The sequence below is a fragment of the Anser brachyrhynchus genome, assembly GCF_964034855.1.
Source record: "Anser brachyrhynchus genome assembly, chromosome: 9".
In the NCBI taxonomy this organism is placed as follows: domain Eukaryota; kingdom Metazoa; phylum Chordata; class Aves; order Anseriformes; family Anatidae; genus Anser; species Anser brachyrhynchus.
In genome coordinates this window covers 7772708-7788841 of record NC_137703.1, presented here as the reverse complement: position 1 = coordinate 7788841, position 16134 = coordinate 7772708, and the positions used below count along the sequence as shown (strand labels likewise).

The 16134-nt window shown below is 40.2% G+C and overlaps 1 protein-coding gene across 4 annotated transcripts in view; it reads left to right on the top strand.

The window, feature by feature from the left end:
- The window catches only part of GNB4 (G protein subunit beta 4), a 29397-nt gene extending 13302 nt beyond the window's left edge, over positions 1 to 16095 (top strand). For 3 of the 4 annotated variants that reach the window (XM_080604553.1, XM_080604554.1, XM_080604556.1), the window contains exons 2-10: positions 3310 to 3410; positions 5512 to 5550; positions 6264 to 6370; positions 7735 to 7798; positions 8610 to 8772; positions 8970 to 9036; positions 9151 to 9352; positions 10566 to 10782; positions 11118 to 16095. In XM_080604553.1, the coding sequence (XP_080460679.1) occupies positions 3354 to 3410; positions 5512 to 5550; positions 6264 to 6370; positions 7735 to 7798; positions 8610 to 8772; positions 8970 to 9036; positions 9151 to 9352; positions 10566 to 10782; positions 11118 to 11224 (1023 nt within the window). In that variant the 5' untranslated portion in view covers positions 3310 to 3353 and the 3' untranslated portion in view covers positions 11225 to 16095. Of the gene's footprint in view, positions 1 to 1108; positions 1962 to 3309; positions 3411 to 5511; positions 5551 to 6263; positions 6371 to 7734; positions 7799 to 8609; positions 8773 to 8969; positions 9037 to 9150; positions 9353 to 10565; positions 10783 to 11117 lie in introns of those variants that run through there. The other variant, XM_080604555.1, reaches the window with a different exon arrangement.
- Positions 16096 to 16134: the final 39 nt, after the last annotated feature.

The following is a 16134-nucleotide window of genomic DNA, read 5'->3' as shown; positions in this document are numbered from 1 at the left end:
TGTGATACAGATCACCTCTGCTCTTTGCAATCCCTCAGAAAGCAGTCACAGCATTTAATCTGATAAAAAAACAAATGGTTTTTATCTGATGGCTGGCAGCATTTGGAAATAGTCTACTTCAAGGTTGTGGTGATGGCGTGCTTCTCCTCGCAGCGGAGAGATTTACAGGATGTACCTGATCTGCCTTTACCACCGGGCACCTCAGCGCGTCTTCTTGCCGTAGCTGGCTGGTCACCTCGCTGATGTGCTCAGAAACAAGATCACAGCACGTACATCTCGTCTGGGTGGTGGTCTGCACACACAGCTACGCCTTGGCTCTGGCTTCCTGTCGTTTTCTGTCTTCAAGCATATCTCTGTCGCACCAGCAGCATCAAAGCAGACACAAACCCACACGTGCACGGATCTTCGCACCGTGCCGTTGGGATCGTGGCACCGGTCAGGTGCTGGCAGCAGCTCAGGAGCGCTGCTTGCAGAGATATCCTGCATCTGGGGAGGAGTCTGAGAGCTTCCTCCCTGCCCGCTCCGTTTCTGTAATTTCCTCCGGGCATCTCGGAATAGTGGATTTTTAAAAACAATCCCAAGTGGAAGCATCGTGCTCGGAGTCCTGCTAAATATTTGGTGGTGGGTGATCATTTGAACATGTGTGCAGCTCAGTGGGAGCTGCAGCCAGCCAGGCCAGCGGAGAGCTCTGGGTACACATCAGGTCAGTGGTTGCACTGAGCTCTGAGTTTGTGTGCTGTGGTGTCCCTGTGTTTGTATATAGCTTAAGAGTTTGCTGTTCAGCCGCTGCAAGCTGGAAAGGAACTTGAAAACCAGATTATTCTAGCTTGAATTAATCTAGATTTTGCATGACTTGGAGTGGCTGTATTTGTTGAGGTATAGACTGGCCTCGAAGCACTGGTGTGTTCCCACTGAGCAGTAGCACTAGCGACCTTGCAGACTTCAGAACATGCCGATACTGCCAGGGCTTCTCAACTTTAACAGTGGTTTCTTAAAAAAATAAAAAGGTCATTGTCCTTTAATTTGCTTAGGGATCAATCCTTAAGCTTAATAGGAGTGAGAGAGAAGGGTTCAGAAGTTGGAGTATGCCCACGTGGCAGTGCGTGTGTGCAGGCAACACCATCTGAAGCTGTCCAGCTGCTGGTGCAGCTTCATACGGAAGTGGCGCTAGGGATGAACACTGCTGATACTAACGACATTAAAGTCATTAACACTGACTTTATGGCTGAAGTGCAGAATGGTCATCAGTGGTTTCGGGGACCAAATTTCTGACACATTCACAGTTTTACCTGCCAATAAAAAGACGCCCTGACTTCCCCTACTTGTGACCAGCAATGCATGCTTCCAGTTTAATATTAACGTCTGTTTCTTTAAGGCGAATTATTCTCTGCATTGAAGTCACCGTTTGCAGAGCACTGACGTGTGTGGCACATCACAGAGCAGAAGCTAACTTCCCTTCACAGAAGATTAGAAAGAGATCAGCTTTTCTGTTAGGAATCTTTACCTTTCGTTAAAAATAGCGCACGAGGTTACTGAGACGAGGGCAGGTATCATGGCTTGCCTGTTTTAGACACTTGAGTCCGTTGTTGTGTCTGTGCTACCTTTGGGTGGGTTCTAGAACAAAAAGAGGAAAACATTTTAAAAAGGAAAATTTTACACTGTTGGAACTGTATTTCATAGGGGTACAGTATTCTGATCAGCTGTGTTAAAATTAAACTTCAAAGACTAAAAGCATTTGATTAGCATGCATGCTAAAGTGATTGCGGTTTTTAACATTTCAGTTTTGAAGTTGGACATCAGTGTATTGATTAATTTTATGCCTGCTGTGAACTAAGCATCATTAAAGCATCTGGGCTTCTGAAATAGGACATTGGTGGTAAATAAAACAGTCTCCTGGAACATTCACACATGGACGCTGGTGTCTTCTAGGTGGGCTGAGCATAGGCTGAAGGAAGGTGAAGGTAAGGACTTCACAGCTTGCTTAGGTATAGCTGGAAGTATTGGTCAGACCAAAGTCACCGCTGTGCTCTTGCTGTAGGATGTTTTTGATTTGGAGGTGATCCGGTTTTATATGTTGGGTTTATTCAGAAAAAGACTTTATTTCAGTCATTTTTCAGTGAATTAAATGAAGTGGACACTACTGTATTCTCTCTTGTGTTTAAATTAAAATGCTTAGAATGTTTGGAGTAGCTTCTCTTTCCTCCCTCAGTTTGCATTTCGTGAGTAGGAGCTTGGCTTTCTTCTTTCTTTTGTAGGCTAGAAATGTGCTTGGTTTATTTTAAAGATAATGTAGTTGGAGACCCGGCCCCACCACCTCCCAGGCTTTCTGGTGTCCTTTTGCTGGCATGCAAAAAGAGACAAATACGTGCTTGGCTTGTTCCCTAGCAAGAGACTGGTGGGTCCCCTGGCACTGGGAGGTTATTGGAGTGTATGTGGGTAGACCTGGGGGGTCTCCCTTGTGGTGTTCGGTTGCACTGCTGTACTGAGGATAAAGAGGAAAATTGGTCTGAGGAAATTGTTCAACTTACTGCAAAGTACCATGTGCAAAATGTGATTTAAAAAAAAAACAACAACAACAACAAAAAAACACCACACCTAAAAACTGAAATCGTGCTTGTATCTGGTCTTGCTGTTTTTTGGCCTTTTCTCTTAAGGTTACTTTATGTCCCTGTTGAGATGAGACCTGCTGTGGGCTGTACCCACATGAAGCTGCTTTTATGGATGTTTCCATCTTTATTAGTCCTTCTCACCCTGTGCGTGCTTTTGAAATGAAGCCTACATTGTGTCTTGCCCGAGAAAATATGGAGAAAATTGTAGAAAACCTATTTCAGCTGCAATCTAGGATTCAAGATTTTCACCTTTAAAATGAAAACTGCCTTGAATGTCATGTAGAAGGATGCTTGTATCACAGTTGAGCTTAAAGTTAAATGTTTTAAAGCGACTGCCTGAGCCTTTGCTCTCTGTTGCCATCTTGGGGTGAAGTCTGACATTCCTGGAGGTTTCAGGGTGGGTGAGAAGAGCGAGGCTGAAATGCAAATGCCTTCCGTAATGTTTTCATAAAGCACTACGGGTGTTTTTGTTGACAGTTGCTTCTGTATTCAAAATACATTTAATTTAATTGTACTTTTCACAGTAATTCGGGAATAGCAGTACCTTGGGTCTCACTGAATTCACTAGACACCGCAGTAAAGGGAATATCTATTTGGAGCCTTCGTATAGGCAGAATAAATACAGACCTGTAGTTTGTACTTTTACTTTTTAAAAAACAATAAACAGTGTGATACTGAAACTTCTCCTCTTTATTGGCAGGTTTTCTTCACCAGTGGAGCGTGAGGAATAGAGACTGCAGCAAGATGAGTGAGCTGGAACAGTTGCGGCAGGAGGCGGAGCAGCTGCGAAATCAGATCAGAGTAAGAATTGCTAATTCCTTATTTTTTATGATAAAGTTCCTCCTTTTAAAGGTATAAAGTGTAAAGATCATCTCTATTACTTGCGCCCGTTTAAATTATGCAGAGTTTAAATACTTTCAGAATATTTGTTTAATAAAGCAATCAGAAAGTAAGCCATTGGTATAATGGAACTCATTCCTAGCATCTCTTGAACAAAATGTTTTGTTTCCTATGGAAGTGTACTGCGTTTTGTTGCTAGGGGTGTGTGCCTCTTTGCAAATTTTGTGGTTATGATTTAAAAAAAAAAAAAGTGAGCAGCAAACTTCGAGAACTTAGACATAACAAGTCGGGGTGAAGGGTATTAGAAGATCATCTGTGCTAAAAGTGAGAGACATCTTGACAGACATGCAGATCAAAGCGCAGAGAGTGAGGGAGAACCTTCCAGGAGCGGATGGCATTTTGATTTTTTTGTGCTATGACACCAATGATTCTATACAAATTTGGAAAAAAGTCTGTAAAAACAAATCTGTAAAAGTCTTAATCTGATGGTGCATATGTAGAAAAGACATTTAAAATGTAAGAATTAAAATGGCTTGTTAAAACTTTGTTTTACGTGCAAATTTGCCAATCATATGGCAAGTACTAGCCTCAAGTACAGGTGTTGCTAATAGCTCTCTTTAAGAAAAGTTGCTTTGTTGAGTTAAGATCCCATTCAGAATTAATTTTGTGTTGAACATCTTCAAGTGTTTCAGCTAAACTAAACAATTAAAGTTGTTTAAAATCCAGCGTGTTTCTTCCTGTGAGTGAAGTAAGTCCTGTGTGCTAGGGGATTTACTGCTCTGGTATTTTAAACCCCTCCTGATTCCAGACGTCAACATTTTATAAATATTTCTACAGTTCAGACATTTTAAAAATAAGTTGAGATGACTTAATCCACTCTCAAGCTTGCTTTCTGGGAGAAAAGCTATAAAGGGTAGTCAAAGTAAACACTCACTAAAAGTTATTAAAGTTGTTTTATTAAGGAACTCTCAAGCAAGATATTTAAAAGTTTTAAGAGTCTAGTTTGAGTGCATTAATTCAGTTCCAAAATGTGCAAGTAAATGTTTCTGTTCCTCCTCTCAACGATGACGTTACCATTAGTGTACAGACAGGACACTTTCTTGGGATGAGGGCCACGCGAAGTGGTAAAGGCAGCCACGCATGCTTCGTTGGTTGCAGAAGTTGGAGGGTATTCGGAGAAATTACAGGGAATTAGGATGGTTCGTGTGGCTGATCTTTAAATATTGCTGTTAATAGTTTTATTTCTAACTTGCACTATTGAGTTTGTATCTGATTTTAAGCCAATTATTTTAAACCATGCTTCTCAGAAGAGGTTGCTGACTGTGTGCCTGTATTTTGTTTTGCAAAGACTGGAGTCCGAGTTGCGGGAGTGCTGTGCATTTGCAGTTGTAACCAAAATCTGGTTTTGCAAAATCTGGGCGTTGCAGACCGGGCTCAGAAGTGCTCGCCTGTTTCAGGTGTCCAATCTGTTACTGTGCAAATAAAAATAAAGGCTGTCTTCTAGGTAGGGTTGAATAATACGCAGAAAGTCAACGTTAAGTAAAGAAACAAGCCAAAGTATCTGTATGGAAATCTGAGCACCATCCTTTCCATGAAATGAATGAAATTGTAGAATATTTTTTCTTCATTTAGCATGAAATACAGGAGCAGCTTAAGCTTCTGTGAGCCTGCTATCTGTCCCACTCCCCAGATCCTGCCCCTCGTAACTGGTGTCATCACGCCTGTGATGGCAAGAGGAGTGAATACAAGGGCCTCATCCAGCACAAAACCTGTTAACCATATGTATTGAGTGGTTGTTTTTAAAGCAGGATCAGTTCCTTCCCTGGGTGCTCAGTGCCCCCTGAGCAGGCAGAGCAGCACCAGGGAAGGGTTACAGGGAAAGGGGTAGGCACTGGAACATTCGGGTAGCTTCAAATGCTTTTGAATCACGTATTCTGTCGAAAGAGAGACTCAAAGGTTGCTGGGACATGACTCTTTGTAAGCCCCTCTTCTTCTCCTACTCTTCAGTTTGATGCTCAGTGCTGTGGTTTAGATTCAAATTGTTTCTGTTCTTTTGTTTCAGGATGCAAGGAAAGCATGTAGTGACACAACTCTTGCTCAGGTATGTTCTTGATTCAGTGTACAGGCTGTTCCTTGACATTTAAAAAAGAAAAAAGGACACAGCAAACACACAACCCTACAGTTCATGATTGTAATATGTTCATTTGGTAACTGAAAGAATAAGGTGGAACAAGAAGTGGGAGATGTACCATATATTTATATAGTTAATTAAAAAACAACAAACAGCCACACCAGAAAATCCAAGCCAATCAAAAAACCACCACCCCGCCATCTTAATATGTCCTGCTTCCAAGTTACCTTTTCGACAGAGAGTGTTAAGTGTATTTACTATATTTAGAAAAACTTGGATTATTGTCTTTTTGCTGTATTTTGGAAACAAAAGTACTTGGCATTTGAAGTTTTGCCATGCTTGAAAAAGCAGCAGTGCAGTAAGTATTGGAGGATTTTCTTCACTTGGTTTTAATCAAAAATTTTCAGATTTGATAATCTGAATTAGGCTCAGTATTGCATAGTGACATCTTCAAAAGATTTCTGAAGCTCTGGTTACAGACATTATAAAGAATGTTATTTTGTAAAAATCTCTTTTCCCCATTGTTACGTGGAACTAATCCTGGGTTGTATACTAGTATACTTCTTTTTATATTGCATTCCAAGATAGCTTTTATTTTTTTAATCAGAGTTGAAATGTGTTCAGTTATCATGTATATTAAAAATAGTCCTCAGTATCTCAGGGGTTGTTTTATTTATTTATAGATCACAACAAGCCTGGACTCAGTGGGTCGAATTCAAATGCGAACAAGGCGTACGCTTAGAGGTCACTTAGCCAAAATCTATGCTATGCACTGGGGATCTGACTCAAGGTTTGTACAATTGATCTGTAAACCTTTGACTTAAGTGTTAGAAATAAGATTGTCTACTTGAAACAATGTCAAGTTTTGTGTGTTGTGGGGAGGGATCACAGACCTTGACTGTGGGATTTTTGTGATTTTTTTTTTGCTTGTCTTTGGCTATATCATAGAACAACTTGGGTTGGAAGGGACCTTAAAGATCACCCAGTCCCAGCCGCCTGCCATAGGGGGTTGCCACCCACATAGGGATGCCACCCACCAGATCAGGTTGCCCAGGCCCCATCCAACCTGGCCTTGAGCACCCCCAGGGATGGGGCATCCCCAGCTTCTCTGGGCAGCCCATCCCAAACCTCACCACTCTCTGAGTGAAGAATTTCCTCCTAACATCCAGTCTAAATCTCCCCTCTTTTAGTTTAAAACCATTCCCCCTTGTCCTGTCCTTGCCTGCCTGAGCAAAAAGTCGCTCCCCAGCTTTTTTATAAGCCCCCTTTAAGTGTTGAAAAGCTGCGGTTTGGTCACCCTGTTTCTTTCTCTTCTTCAGGCTGAACATCCCCACCTCTCTCATTCCTTATTCTATAGTTTGCCTTTATAAAGCTGATGAGGATTGCGTAGCAGTAATAGAGAAGCATTGAGTGAAAGGAGAGGTGCCTCGCTTGTTCTTACCACAGACATTTTGCCTTTTCCTTCTTTTAGTTTTGGCTGAGTTCTTTGAGTCTATTTAAGCAGAGAAGGGTATGTGATGAGGCATATTTCTGGAATGGTCAATATTGCGTTTCCCATGATGTTGAGTAATACTGTAACTTCTGTCATAACAGAGTTCTAAGACTTTACAAGCTAACTTTGTTTCACTGAAAAAGACCCTTTTGTATTTAGCAAGGGAAAGTTACAAAGCTTTGAGGATGGAGTTATGTTACTCTGCCTTAGAGCAACTGGTAGTCAGATGTTCACAGAGCCTTGGGTTCTGTTCTCCCACGTGTAGTCCGGAAAGAGACATCTCGAATCTGCTTCCAGAATAAGGCTGCTTTTCTCCTAAATTTATTTATGTTTATTTTTTAGCTTTATAATTAAAATATTTATATACAAAAAACAAAAGCAGTGGTAGAGAGAGTTTCTAAAATGTATTTTAAGTTGTTTTTGTCCATCGTTAATCATGAGCTCCTTTGGACATGGGTCTCTTTAGTGATGTAATACATAGTTCTTTGCAGATTATCCAACAAACATTGTACTTAAAAGTTTAAAAAAAAAAAAAGGAAAAGGCAAATGTCAATAGAGAAAGTCTTTCTGAATCACTTGATAATCGTGCATGATATACGTCTATTTTGAGAATTTGTTTTTTTGTTTTATATTAACTTATTCTGCTTTGTGTTTATGTTTAGGCTACTAGTCAGTGCTTCACAAGATGGAAAATTAATTATCTGGGATAGTTATACAACAAATAAGGTAGAGTTATTTATAATTCATATCAATAATTCATGCATAATTTGCGTGTTTTAGGGAGGTTGTGACTATTTTTTCCATGTTTGCAAGTCAAAAATGAAATGAAGCAGTCTACATTAGAAAAACAATCTTTTTTCCCCTCTTCATGGCTAGCTGTTTGCTAGAGATATGCTGTAGGCTGTTCCTCAGTAGTAGTACTTCTTGGTAATAAGTAAGGTCTTTATTCTAGTTTGCTAGTGCTTTTAGCTATTCTTATCTGTCCCTATGTTGTTGCTTCTGAAACTAATTTGGCTTTAAATTGTAGAAATACACAACCTCAGAATTTACATGAATGCTTTGCTTGTGGGGTCAGAGAAGGGGAGGAAAAAAAAAAAGCTGTTAAAGGAGGAAAGCTTAAGTAGAGTGTGGGGAGGTGATCTGTTGCTGTAAACTGACGAGCCTCCCTGGGCACAACTGTCCCATTTTACCATCCCATTTTATAACCTGCAGTTCAGAGACAGAAGAATTGGATAAAGAAATCAAAGTAGAATAAACAAATTTTGTAAATGTTTAAGTTTAGAGTAGCTTTGCTATTAAATAATGTTGTACAGAAATTCTGTATATGTTCACAGGAGACTTACTGGTATTTCTCATCCTTGTATGTGTACGAACATAGGTTGTTGTATATAATTCTAGAATCAAGTTACTGAAGTTTATGATACACAATCTGTTCGGTGTGTTTAATCTGCTGTAATTCATGAAATGACTGAATGACTTCAGTAAAATATGAAAGTGAAGGTGTGATGTAGCACTCCTGTGCTCTTTCTTCCTGAAGATGCATGCCATTCCTTTGAGATCCTCCTGGGTGATGACTTGTGCGTACGCACCGTCTGGCAACTACGTGGCCTGTGGTGGATTGGACAACATCTGTTCCATATACAACTTGAAAACCAGAGAGGGCAATGTGAGAGTGAGCCGGGAGCTGCCAGGGCACACAGGTCAGCCATATCCTTGTCTCAGCTTTTTTTTTTTTTTTTTTATTGTACCAAATGAAACAGTCTCACTTTGAGAGGTATTGGGGTGTGAAATGCTTTTTCTGGCATACGGACTAGCTGTGGGAGAACTGCAATCACTACTCATGGATTTTAATCTTCAGTTTAACTGAGTCTGAAACTTTCTTAACTTTTCTTTTTAGGATATTTGTCCTGTTGTCGCTTCTTAGATGACAACCAAATTGTCACTAGCTCAGGAGACACCACTTGGTGAGTTTTTGGGCTTTTGTTACTTTTTGTTTTCTCAATTCCTTAATTTGTATTTAAAACTTAAGCTCTAAAATAAACAACTACCTTGTGTTAATGCTGTCACTTTATCTGCAGCGCTTTGTGGGACATTGAAACTGGTCAGCAGACCACCACGTTCACTGGGCATACTGGTGATGTGATGAGTCTCTCTCTAAGCCCAGATATGAGGACTTTTGTTTCGGGTGCCTGTGATGCCTCCTCAAAGCTCTGGGACATTCGAGATGGAATGTGCAGGCAGTCGTTCACAGGACACGTGTCAGACATCAATGCGGTTTGTGTAAGTGATCATTTGTATTTCTGCATGGGAATCAAGGGGGAGGATAAAAGTTACAGTGGCATGAATTTAACTTATAGTCTGTTGGGTTACCTTGATTTAAAATCAGTTATCTTGTTAGGATAAAGGTGGTTAAATTGTATGTAATTAAATTGTCTAATAACCTTTGGTCTAGCTCGTTACTGAATTATTACCATTATTTGTGATGCAGTGAAGTGTTCTTGGAATAGTGTCAGCTACGTTTTTGTTCAGCAGCTGAGACCTTACTTTTTAAGACACAAAGAACAGAGGACAGGAAGTTTTAGCCGTGTGACAAAGTGTTAAAACTGAAATTGTAGATAAACGTGATATGCCGAGAGGGAGCAAAATAGCCAAGCAGCCTCCTCTTAAACTTTTTTGTTAAAGAAAAATGTACTTGATATTTTCTTTTGAAAAGAGCTTTCAGTGAAATGTGTACAAGGCAAAGTTAAAATCACTGCTTATGTTGAATATTCATCCTTGGAATCATTCTGTAACATTTATAAACTGGATTATATTTCTCCCCTGTCATAGTAACACTATGTTCTGATCTGCAAGATACAAGCTGTGACAAATAGGGAATGAAATCTAAGTCTTAGCTGCATCTGTTTTTGATAAACATGAAAAATTATTAAGGCTGAGAGAATACCAAAGGCATGACCTGTAGAAAAATGCGGTTCCTATACTTAGACCTGAATCCTGAGATGCATTGAGCTCTTTTCATTCCAATTTCAATCAATATGGCTGTTGTAAGACTGACTGATTTGGAGTAGATTTTGGAAATTGAATTGCTTACTTGCAATCTTCTGTCTGGGCTCAGCCAACCTGGCTGACCATCTTACGATGGAACATTGTGCACCACTTCACCCAGGTCTTCCCGGCCCACAGCCAGGACACAAAGAACTACATTTTGCTTCATTTTATAGGAGTTAGTTACATCCCCTTTGACTCCCCTTGTACTGCATGCAGGAGCTGTCTGGGTAGGATTCCAGTCATTCGAGTGTTCCCAGTGCTATTCCAGAAGTGTGCTGCTGCATAGCTGTGTATGTGCAGCTTTTAACAAGCACATCTTTTTTAATACATCATTCGGCTTTTGTCAGGTCATCCTCGCAAAATAATATTGCGATGCTTCTGAAATAACGCATGAGCAATGTGGTTTTCTGATGTCAAACTCCCGTCTCTCAATTAAAACTTTCAGTTTTTTCCCAATGGACATGCATTTGCCACTGGGTCTGACGATGCCACTTGCCGACTCTTTGACCTGCGTGCAGATCAGGAGCTAATGATGTACTCGCACGACAACATCATCTGCGGAATCACTTCTGTAGCCTTCTCAAAAAGTGGTCGCCTCTTGCTAGCAGGTTACGATGACTTCAACTGCAATGTGTGGGATACTCTGAAAGGGGAGAGAGCAGGTGAGTGCATGGAGCTGCAGGGAGACGAGGCTTTTCATTTCCTGAGCAGGAGGTGGATAGTCAAAATCTATGCAAAACGCAGGGGCAGCTCACTGTCAGGGCTACTGCTGGTGTAAAGGGTTCTGCTTGGTTCCCTTTAGCACTGTAACACCTCGTTGCTGTGTTTCCTGATACAGCTGCTCTCATTATGGTTCTTGAGGGTAAAGAAAAAGGATGCTTGGATGTTCAGTTACATCTTTTTTAGCATGTTTGAAGACTTACCTGGGAGGGCAGAGTAGCAGCTGAAGTCATTGACCCCCTGTGAATGTTAACTTTCAACACTTCTTCTTTTCCAGGTGTCCTTGCTGGCCATGACAACCGTGTCAGCTGTTTAGGTGTAACCGATGATGGCATGGCTGTAGCTACAGGGTCTTGGGACAGTTTTCTCAGAATCTGGAATTAACTGGGAGCCAAACATGTACATTCTCCATTTGAGATCTGGAGAGATCAATGCTGCAGCCTATAGCTGTGAAATAACATTTCTACCTTGTATTTGCAGGTGAAGTTTTTCTATTCACTGATTATTACACAAAAAGGCTTTCTGTAAACTAGAAAAAAAAATCAAGTGAAGAAATAGGGGAGGGGGGAAGAAATCACTGACTTTTTAAAAGGGGCCAGCACACATAATCATGGTGACCGACAAACTAAGAGCCAGTCTTTTTGTTTTTGGTGGTTTGGTTAGATTGTCCTTGAAGGGTTTTTGCTTGTGCTCAGTCTGCTAATCCTGTACTTTTTTTGTACATAACAGAATATACACATTATAGCAGCCAATCATGTAACATTTGTCTGTATGTAAAGAAATATGTTTGCATTTTTTAAAGAACTACATTTATAGCTTTGCTTTAACCTGAGATGTCACTTCTGAGTTTTGTAGTGGATAAACTAGATTGCTGTTTAAATGTTTTTGTGAATTTACTGTAGATAAAGTGAAGCCAATGGTATGTATGTGTTTTTATAATGGAAGGCATTTGAATTTTTTTTAGAGGCCCTGGAGACTCCCAGTTGATACCTACCGCCTTATTCACTCACTTCTTGACCTGCTTGCCTATTTTTAATTGTGGGGGTTCTTCCTTAAGCCAGTGGTTCCTGGTTCATCCATTGGCAGTCATGGCCTCCAAACACCAAGGAGTTAATGCCAGGCAGACTTGCAACAACAGAGAAAATATATGTAAAAAAAGTCCAGTTCCAGAAGTATTAGCTTCCTTGCTGCAGCTTTCCACATCAGTTATGCCACCCAGGCCTTGGGTATGGAAACCAAGTGACCTGCATTGCTGTCGTTAAGTGGCTGAGTGCTTTTCCTTTTGACAGTTCAGCTCTAACTAACTGAGGTAGTTTTGGCCTGTCACAAGCTCTAGCTGATTTGCCCTAGGGAAATGATTTGGCACGACACTCGGTGTGCAGAAAGCAGCGTGTTTGCAGAGCCTGCTCAGCTACCACCATGAACTGAGAAATTCAAGAGGACTTTGCTGAGAATCCTAAGGAAGATTTGAATGTGCAGTTAATCCCCTATAATTCCCCTCCAAACTGGGGGATTGCCAAAGCATACCACAACCAAAAGCGCTTGTTGTCAGTTATGTGCGGTGTGAATTACAAAAGGAATTGTGTAACCTAAACCAAACCAAATAACCTTACTTACCTGCGTGACCCTTCAGAACTCGGTCCTCTGAAGTTAGTGACTCGCTTGTTCCGCTGTGGTCACAGCGGTCTGTGCCACGGCGGCCTGTTAGATGCCGGTCGTTCTGCAGTTCTGCCACTGTAAGTAGCCATTGCCTCCCCTCCTCCTGATTTATTCTGATTTTGATGTCAGTTGCTTATAAATGACAGGTTCAGGTCAAGTACAGCCGAGTGTAGGTACAGGAAAATCGGGTGACTGACGTCCATCTGAAACTACCCAGGAAGGGCGTTTAACTTTTTGGTGCCTGGCAGCGTGCCTGCGCTTGCAATGGATGTTCTCTGGGGAATCTAAAAGTCTGTTGGCTTTTTTTAAGTGACTTATTTTAAATATATATGAATTTTAAATTACCGGGTTGGAAGGTAATGTTCATCCGCCCTCATCTGAAGATATGGGGAGTCTGGGTATCTCTGGGTCAGGTAGTAAATATAAGTGCCCAGTATTTTGTAATATACCAAAACAGATTTGTGGCTGAGGTGACTATTTGTCAAGCTTCTGACGTTTGTAATCCTAAATTTCAGTACTTCCAAACTGTGCCTGTAAACTTGCCATGTCTGTAATGGTGAAGGTGCCAATAAATGTACCAATCACAGTAAATTCACTTAAAAAATAAATTTAAAAGAAAAAAAGCACATCTTGTGCTGAAAAAGTGTACATTTACTAACAGCAGATTGTGGTGTAGGACCAAAATCACCCTATATTGTATGTCACAGGAATTCCTCAGCATTTTGCTTTATGATCTGTCTGCATTAACAGAACTATTGCGGATACTTGTTCCTCTTTTAAGTAAGCATCTCTTTGGGATCATGCAGATTCGGTTTAATTTTTAGTGGTGCATTTAATTATTTTTATTTTATTTTATTTTTTTTACTCACAGCTGCCTGGAGTGAATTCTGAAAATTTGTTACTATGGAATTTTAAGAAAATATTCTTTTTCTAAAAAAAGTGGTTTCCATAGAAGTGTGTTTTGAACCAATTTCCTAGTCAACACTGTTGCCAAGACAGGTGCCATTTTTACATTCAGGTGTTAGAACTAGTTTCTACTTGTGAAGCTCCAAACCCAATTTTACAAATGTATATAACTTTTCTTAAAAGTTTGGGTAGACTGTAAACACGGTAATGGCTCTTGTACAGGTATTACTGCAATTAAGTTCAGTATCGGTGTCTGATGAATTGTCTGTTGGATTCAGCTGCTTTTAAAATAGCTAATAAGGAATGCCAACCACTTGCTAATGAGGTTTCCAAAAGCGTCATACAAATATCTGCCAGCTTTTGCTGTTTGGTTAACCGGTTTCTGTAGTGCTGCAGGTCCCGAGGTGCCTCTTGTATTGGCGCACAAGGAAGGGTGGAAGAAGCCTCAGCACAGCTGTGGAAACAGGATCTGGGATGCTGCTTGGGAACTTGTAGCGCGCTTGTGATAGATCCTGCCAAGGTGATGTTTGCTGTTTAATTACTGTCCTGTACATCATTTAGAACTTTACTTAAACAAAAAGCCTCCAGGCTTGGTGTAACACATTGTTACTGTATGAGGCCAGATAATGACCTTGCACAAGCTGTGGTATTTCCTTTTTTAAAACGGTTATCATTGGTGAACTTGTAAGATGGATGCACTCCCTGAAATAGATGTGGCTTAATGGTAAAAGCTCAAACTCCTCTAACATGAGAAAGTTAAGAAAATGACCCCTTGTAGGTTTTACTTAAAAGATGTGATTCTGAGCTTTGCATCTCACAGAAAATGGTATATATACGTCTGTAGTTTAATGTAAGCTCAAGTGCAGCTTGTGCCATTTCTAACTGCAGCCATGACAGTGCACTCGATGTACAACAGATTTTGCAGCACTAGTGGGTACATCTTAGGCTGTAAAAGTTTGTTGTCAAACTGCATCATTATCTGAATTTCAAATACGTTGTGTAATTACAGAAATGTAGTGACTGAGACCATTGTGCCAAAACAGTTGGTAGCAAAGTAACTTGTTCCCAGCCTCTCTTCTATCTAAGGCTACTGGTCATGGCTTGGAAACGGAACTCTGTGCTTTGTGTAGCAGGATTGATTTTGTTCAGGTACAGTTATTTTTTGTTGGCATATTCTAATGTTGATTTAACTTTGCAATAGAGAATACTAATTAGGCAAGCACCCAACTTGGGCTTGTTGTCACATAAGTCAGACATCTATTTATTGGTGGGGATGTTATTGGTTGAGATTCTGGAAACCACAAAAAGCTTTTACATGGCATCTTGCTGATGTACACGCACTTACTACAGTAATGTGGGCCTGTTTCCATCTGTCTCCAGACCTTTTTTCTTCCAAGCATTGCTATCATCTGCCTCGCTAAATTGCAGATACGCATGGTATCTGGCAGAACCGATAGTTACTAAGTTGACACCGATGTAGACCATTTGAAATGGAACGTGGATTCAATAGGCTTTTCCCCAGCCTAAGGAGGGCCTGACCTTGACTTGGCAAAGCTGAATCGCTGTACCAGCTGGTCCTCGTGTGCTTACTGTAATGCATGGATTGGAACTAGTTAACTCTTCAGTTAGTGTAACCGCGTGTCCCACGATGAAGTTCACGTTACTTTAAGGTGGAATGAAAACATTGTGAAAACATTCCAGGCGTGCTTAGTCTTTCCTCTTTGAGGACACTGTCACCTCCACTAGGTTTAGTGCTGTGCTTTAAGATGTTGGTGAGAATAAGTATTGGCTAATTCAAATAGTTGGTATAAATGGTTGTGTAGCAGAATGACTGATTTTTGAGATAGCATTTCCTGTAAAAGTAATTAAGCATGGGTTGATGGTGCACTTTGTATACAGTAATCTGGCATGCATGCTGGTAAACTACTTCCTACACTTCAGAGGCACCACAAGCCTTTTTATCCAATTGCTGGTTATGTAAAATACATGCAGAATGTTAATGCAGTGTTGTTATGGTAAATGTGTGAACAGTGTTACTAATTGATATAACTGATAACAGATTACATGTGCCTGACATTCTTATACCACACAGTATGTTTAGGTTTAACTAATATGGACTTCGGTGGAATAGTCTTAGATATTTCAAGCCTTTGTTTTACTTACACAATGGTGCTCTATTTGTGTTTTTCTCCTTTTTTTTCTCTTAAAAAATAAAAGCATCTGAACACTTGTAGTACATATTACATCCAAAGGAGTCCAAAACAACAAAAAAAAATGCTTCTAATCATGCTTGATTTTAATTTGCCTTTAGTTTCCAGCATTTCTCATCAGCTAGGTTTCTTTTCTTTTTTTTTTTTTTTTTAACTTGTTGCTGACTACTTTGGAAAACTTCAGTAATGTTACCAATTATGAAGTGATTCTGCACTGCCTTTGGATCGTGTATGTATACAGAAACAGTCTTAAAGCTTTTATTTAAGCTATTAAAAAAACCAGGGACTTGTGCCATTTGTTCTTTAACAGTGCTGTTGTAAAAAGACTTCCCTGTGAAAAAAAATCACTTGCTATGAACTCTGTTTATAGCTTTTTTTTTTTTCCACAATGGATCTTTTCTTTGTATTTGTACAGTGGCTCAGTGAAAGATGTTGCCATGAGTTGATATTGTAACCAATAAACAAGTGCTTTTAACCAGACTGTGTCACATGCGAATGCTTTATTTAATGGCAATTGTC